Source organism: Lactuca virosa, chromosome 7, assembly GCF_052849685.1.
Source record: "Lactuca virosa cultivar CGN04683 chromosome 7, Lactuca_virosa_CGN04683_v6, whole genome shotgun sequence".
Lineage (NCBI taxonomy): Eukaryota > Viridiplantae > Streptophyta > Magnoliopsida > Asterales > Asteraceae > Lactuca > Lactuca virosa.
In genome coordinates, this window is record NC_136432.1 from 192,023,941 (window position 1) to 192,031,746 (window position 7,806).

General features: G+C 31.7%; 1 protein-coding gene across 1 annotated transcript; it reads right to left on the reverse strand.

The window, feature by feature from the left end:
* Positions 1-302: 302 nt before the first annotated feature.
* Positions 303-996, reverse strand: LOC145125943 (glycine-rich protein-like). Its single transcript, XM_079061349.1, has 2 exons — positions 833-996; positions 303-713 (listed from the first exon to the last, which is right to left on the reverse strand). Exons 1-2 carry the CDS (start codon positions 933-935, stop codon positions 499-501), a joined length of 318 nt encoding a protein of 105 aa, XP_078917475.1. The 5' UTR covers positions 936-996; the 3' UTR covers positions 303-498.
* Positions 997-7,806: the final 6,810 nt, after the last annotated feature.

The window sequence follows — 7,806 nt, forward strand, 5'->3', positions numbered from 1 at the left end:
ATATCAACGATCTTCGACAGTTCGACTCTTTGCAAATAAACTAATTATTCTTACAAACTACCCTACATTCAACTCTCCACATACTGGCTTCATTCCCAACTCAAGTTGATTTCCCATTTATTATCTTGAGTTTGAGGGGATGCTGGACGTATACATAGGATTCTGATTATATCCTTTCATTTTAGTTTTCCTATCCTAATTTTATTATGTGAACATTATCACTCGCTTATAAAAGGTTCCTTTATTCTCCTTTTTATTGTAACACAAAACACACATTAATTATAGTCGATCGAGAACATATGTTTTTGCAATGTTTTTATTGAAATAAACGAGCACACTCACATATACATGGGAGGTGTAACTTTTTATTATAGAACGATAAAAGTGCATCATTTAAAAAGCCATGCTACCAGACTTTTAAACTAAAAAACCCTAAGTCCTTTACTACAAATACACTGAAACAGTTTGCAAGTACATGGCTCGATCACGTTGCGTAGATCAATTGTGGGTTTGGACCTCATGAGCTTGTTTGTATGCGGTTGCCTCTGTAGAAGTGCTGCAACACCTGCAACCTCCATTGTAATAACGTCCACCACCACAGCAGCCATACCTGCAACGTCCTCGTCCATGGCCGCCACCGTTGTTGTAACCTCCATGTCCACCATTGTAGTATCCACGGTCATCACGACCATACTTGCCATCTTCTAACTCGCCTGTAGCATTTCATGCAACGTACATTTTATTCTAATACGTGAAGCAGCATTCTGGGATTTTTTTTATACGAAAACATAATGTAAAGAGAAAAATATCTAAGACGATGAAGTTTACTCACTGTCATGGTTGGACGCCAAGTCTCTAGCTGCAGCCATTTCCGAGGTAATGAGAAGAACAGTGGCCAATGCAAGGGCAAGAAGAAGGAATGTCTTTGAAGCCATTTCGAATGGTTCGTTTGAGAAAAATAAAAAGATAGTAGAAGGATGAAGAATCGGTGTGGTAAATTTCTGTATTTATAAACAATTTATGTAGATGCATGATGAAGGTTGGTGACGAGCTTGGGCATGTGACCAATCTTTCTTTGGCCCTGACATAATTTGGGGGCCATTCTTATCATAAACATCTTCTACGACATAATCCACAATCATTTTATTCTTTTTATTTTTGTACCTATTTATTTCTACCTAAATCAGTTTCTAATTTTTTCGTTTCGTCGTTAAGACTTAATTGGTATTTTTCAGTTGAAGTCATATATTTTCATTCTTTATGATTTTCTTTGGAATGTGAAATAAGTACATTGAATTTTGAACCAAATTTAATTATTGTTGAAACTTATCCTCTGAAACTGGCCATGTGGTGGCATTTAACGTCAGGCATGGTTTTAGTTATAAAAATATCATCCATACCTTTGTCAATTGTCTCTTTGCCCGACATACACCTCATGCTGGTATGCTGGTATGGTATGTGAATCTTAATATTTGCTGGAATTTTTCAGTTGAAATTTGATGACTGTATTGATAAAATTAAATATTATTGTATTTATTGGTAGATAAATATATAAAGCAGGTACTACTGATTAACTTTAATATATACCGTCAAATAGAAAACGTATTATATGTAATCAAATTCATACGTATAAAACATATAAAAAAAATAAGCATGAAAACATAAAAAAAAAATTTGAATTTATAGCGACACGTACATAAGAATAGATAAGTAATTTTTTTAATCAAATAATCAAAAAATAGATTATATGTGACCTGACTCATACGTAAAAACGTACATAAAAATAAGCACGAAAACGTAAAAAAAAATTACGTCAAAACGTAGACAAACTAGAATTTATACTGGTACGTACAGACTAAAAAGCAAGTATGTGCTATTTTTAAATTAACAAATGAAAGTTCTAAATTTTCGTTGAAAATTTGACCATCTTGAATTTATAATAACACATACATAAAAATAAGAACGTAAAAATTTAGTTTTTTTAAATTTATGGAAAGGAATTTATTATAAAAAAAATAAGATTATGTATAGTACGGGAATAAACAAAAAAGTTTACAAAATGGATGAGGTGAAATTAATATTTACAAAGTTCAAAATCTAAAGGATAAAAATTAATACAAAGCAGATCGGTAGAAAATAACAATTTTAAAAATATTTTAAAAATAAAGGATCAGAATGAAGTTTTAAATGGTACAAAAATGGAAAGTATACTATTTAAAAGTAGAGGGGTTGTAATGTTGGTGGAAATTTGTACCCATATTGCAAATTAATATATAGTTTTATTTACATAAATGATCCAACGATAATATATAGTTTTGATTACATAAATGATCCATGTGGCTGTATGCTAGTTTTACTATTACTCCAGATTGTTTTAGGAAAATTAAGTAATCTAATAACTATTATAAATCCGGTTTTTAAAGAATATATATATATATATATATATATTATTTTTGAAAAATAACCATTTTTTTTAATGTCTTTATTCAGGAGTAGGAGTATTGTTCATATTCCAGACTTGTTTTTTTTTTTAATTTTCAAAGGATTTTTTTTTTCTTTTGGGATTCCGAAGGCTACATTTCGAAATCCGAAATTTCAGTCTGGAATCCGTAATGTTGGTCCAAAATCCATCAAAAAAATAGTTTTTTCTTGGTTCGGAATGCCCATTTCGAACCAAATGGTTATTTTTGCTAATTTATTCTTTGTTATTTTCTTCAAATACACATTAGAAAGTGGTTAGATTACTTAATTTCATTTTTTTTAATTATATGCTTTTCGGGTTTTCATTTATTATGAAGATGGTTTTTCATCATGTTCAGTTAATTTTTCTGTTAAAGTCATTATAAAAAAACAATTTTGCTTTTATATTACACATTTATTATTTTTTTAATACAAAAAGTAAACAATCTTTCTACATATAGCAGCGACATGAGGTTGGATGTGTTTTACGTCGTCGCTATAGCCTTCCTCCCCCAATCTGTGTGCTTCATGTGATAATAAATTAATAACCCTAGCCGTTGATAAGATAATCGAATCAAGTGAGATATGGTATTTGTTTGTGAATATTTATTAGCGCGACATGTTGTCACCGCTAATACACCCCAAAAAATTTCACATGAGAATTTTTCTCCAAACCTTTTAGTGATCGTCATCTAATTTGTTGCCACTAATGAGTCATGTCACCGCTAAAAGGTGTCGCTTCTAATGCCTAACTCGTTTAGACCACTTCTCCACATCTTTTTCAAATTATGAACGTTGTTATTCTCTACACCTCCATGTTGGCGATCAATCCTCCAAAGACCACCATCAGCGCTACAATCCTCTCAAAACCATCACAACCACCTTTGTTCTTCTCTCTGTCGGAGACCAACACATAAGCTTCTTTCTCTAATTTCACGCATAATTGTTTGAAAAATCGTTTAGTATGATTAAATATTTGAAAGACCATTTGTATTCTTTTGTCTAAATCCTTCGAAAATTGATGTGTGTTGAAAATGAATGTTTAATATGCTTAATGTTTGTTAATTTGCATAGAAATGGTTAATGACTTGTTAATATGCTTGGAAAATCACAAGCCTAAGGACTTTTTAATTTAATTAGAAGACTAGGGAAGAACCCCGCTTTGCGGGGATGGATACGCCAAAGAAATGGACAGAATGGAAAGATTTTATCGAGTTACATTGAACTGATCCACCCCCAACAGTTTCATGTGCAGATTGCAATAATATCAATAAGTTGCTGGTTTTTGAACAAATAAAGAACAATTTACCCTTTTATTCATACCAACCTCTGTAACAATAAAATATATTATCACATTTTTTAATGACCAACAAAGCGATTGATTACCACGTTTAATCACAACCAAGGCAGTTTCCATGCTTCCAGAATATCTTTCCTTACCGTCTATTAAAATACTATAACTTGCATTAGGACTAAGGACAAAAGTGTAAAAATGTGTTAACTTGTCTATTTTACATTGCAAATCCTTCTTGATTGGATAATTTTGCCCTTGGTAGGAAACAATAACATCAAGTTTCTTTGTCTGTGTACCACATAAATCTAATTACACTTTAAAAAAAGAAACAAAACAGAAGTTAATAAATTGTAACATAACACCACCAATGGTAATAATATGGAGACTTTATAATGTTAAGCAATCGAAAGAACTTATAAATAAATAAAAAAAGGTAAAAATATTCATATTGGATATATAAAAGATGTGAAAAGACAAACCTAATTCTATTTCATTCTTTCTTTTTTACTGAAAGACCAAAATACCCTTCATATATGTTGAAATAAAAGAATTTACTATAAGTGAAATTTTAAAAATTCAGTCAATTTTTCTAATTGGATTTCATTCTAATGGTACCTGGATTCGACATATACACCTTCAGTGGTAGAGATGAAGCATGGAAAACAAAAAAAAACACACACACACACACTTCTAGTGAGGTAGTGAACGAAATGCCCGTGAATCTTTAACCACCAAACATTACTGTTCTAACAAATTCTCGCACCAATGCCAAATGAATTAAGATTCTAGTATGCACAATTACTTTAGTAATCCCTCTCTAGAAAAGTAGAAAGTTGGAATCAATGATTCCGGAGGTAAGGATATACATTCCCAATCTTTACATGCCCAAACCGATTTAATATTGGCAAATCACTATAAAAAGCTTCATAGCATATACCAAAGTGACAAAAAAAGATAGAACTATGAGTCTTATAGAAAGTACAAAAGCCTGAAAAGGACTTAGAATAGTAACCATGATAGGCCATTTGTAGTAGGAACCTTGAACTTCACAAGCCTCCAAATACTCCAAGAAAATTGAACTTTAACTATTTACTTATATCATGATAGACCTATAGCATAAGCCGAAATCAAAACTTGATTTTGGTGTAAGGATGAGGAAGTATCAATAACAACAACAAAATAGCACCAAATACAAACTTAATGACTCCTTTAGAACCCTATTTAGCATGAACAATGAAGATATCCAAAACATATCCAAACCTTAAACCAACATCTAAGCTTTTTCTTAATTGAAGAGTTGGAACTATGTACCTTTAGATTAAAACCATGAGAGGCAAAAACAGACAACTCAGTAGCCCAAACAATAGGCAACGAACTGAACTGTATAAACATAATCAAGGCATCATAGTTCAGAATTTGACAAAAAAAGGGCTACAGAAATATGAACACATATATGGGAAATACTACACCACCGATTCTGACTATCAAATTCAATGAAAAATAAATAATAGAAAAATAACTAGGCTTTAGAAATTACGGTGGAGTTTTGGGTTGAGGGTGATCTTGGTGGCGGTCTAACCTGTATTGTATTGTGGGAGAAAATTAAGGGCTCCTTCAAGGGAAAGCCACATGTATATATCTGCAGAAAATATGTACCAGTAGTGGAGAAGGAGGAGGGCAAATTTGACACGGATTCTCCGTCAATCGATGTAGGGCTTACATGACGGATTGCAGAGTAGGGTTTGTGGAGCGGTTGAATTGATTCGCTTGGTGGAGATGGTGGCTGGAATTCGGCGATTGAAGTGGCGGGGGTGAGCGTCAGCAGAGACAGTGGATCAGGAGGGAAGATAACGTGAGCGGTGAATGATCGGAGTATAGCGGATACTTGGACATTTATTTTGGGGGCCGAAAGTATAATATACATGAAAATCGGAGAGGACGGGGGCCACAGCATAAATTTTATATTTTTAAGCTAAATATGTATATAAACTAAAGTGGAAGGGCTATTTCTAACAAAAAATTCAGGGGGGGGGGGGCACAGCCCCCTTGTCCTAAGCAAGCTTCGTCCATGGCGGATAGGAAGATGAGATGGAACTAGGTGATAACTGGTGGGTTTCGTATAGTTCCAAGGAATGAAGTCGGTGGGTTGTCTGAGAAGGTAACACGTAGTGACATCAATTTCATTCTTACTGGGTTACACAGTACACGTAGCCATCAGTGAAAACAGATAAATAACAAAAACCAAAGCAGAAAAAAAAAATCAAAAATTCAACCAATAAAATCAAGATACTGTTCACTAAAGGGCTTCAAAATTAAACTACATTTATAATAATTTAATTGTTAAGGACTGAATTGATATTGGGTTGATAATTTGTTAATCTATATTTGTTTTATCTTAATTTTTAATGAATTAATTATTGTTAATCCCAGAAGTTTGCTTTTGTTGTAACTTAATTTTTAAGGAGTTTATGCATTTGTTATGTAATTATTATGCCCTTAGTTTGGAACGACTTAATTAGATAAGCCTTATTAATTACATAAACCTTAAAAAGTACATTTTTAAGTACATAATATGTAAAATACAATGTTATAATAGGAAAACAAAAAAGATTATGATGTTACAAATAACAATAATATAAAAAAATACAATCTTATAATAGAATAAACAACAAAATATTAAAAATGCAATGCTATAATAGAAAACAAAAACAAAAGTAAAATCCTATAAGTAACACAAATATGGAAAAATATGATGTTATGATAGAAAAATAATCATAATATTAAAAGTACAATGTTATAACAGAAAAACAAGGCTGCATCATCGAGTATTTGTTTACATGTCTTCGTTTTAATCATCATGACCTTACAAATATCCCCTTCCCCCCTTGAAATCGATTAGAAAATAATTTCGGGTTGTGCCAAATTTTAGACTGCTTTTTAAATATTTTATCTCATTTAGGATGTGAACACTTATTACATGATTTTTTGTTTAAGAAAAATTTGGTTTTCATTTTCTATTTGCTTTTTAGGTGTGTGTGTGTATGTGTGTGTGTGTGTGTGTATATATATATATATATATATATATATATATATATATATATATATATACTTGGGAGCTAAGGAGAAGTGTTGTTGAGTTTTTTCTTAAACAAACAATCATGTAATATATATATATATATATATATATATATATATATATATATATATATATATATATAGTTAGAATACTTGAACCTAGCTCTATATAGGCATAGGTTATTCTATTCTAACTAAATATTGTGCAGACGTATGGACAATGTTATTATTTGAGAATGATAAAGAAAATATGTTGTTTGATAATATAAATACGTTCAATCTTACATAACTATTGTCATTAACACACATTCTCACTAATTAAATCGTCTATAAGGTTATTATACACTTATTATTAAAGATGCACACAAAAACCGGATTCACTATTCAAAACTGGATCCAATCCGAAACCGGATTGGGTCAAAATCGGTTTTGACCAAACCGGATCGGATCGGATTTAAAACCGGATTTTCAATCGGATCCTAATCCTATATTCCAAATCGGATTTGATACCGGATTCGCTAAAAACCGGATCCAAATCCGCCCCAAAATCCGATTAAAACCCACCAAAATCGGTTTAAACCGGTTTCAAATCAGATTCGGATTTTGGTTGGAACCGGATCAGATTTTGACCGGATTCGGATCGGATTTTGACCGGATCGGATTTTTGATGATGTAAGCGAAACCGGATCAGATTCGGGTTTTGTGCATCTCTACTTATTATTATTATTCTCATTTCTGTCAGAATGTTGTCAAAATGTTTATTGAGTCGTATTCTGTCAGAATAAAAATGAGTGAAAAACGATGTGTGAGAACAAAAATAAATAATAATTAGCGAGAATGCATGAAAATGACGATATTTTTGTAAGTTTGAACGTATTCGCATTGCTAAACAACTTATTCTCTTAGTAATTCTCATAGAATAACATTGTCCACACATCCGCACAATAATTAGTTAGAATACTTGAACCTAGCTCTCT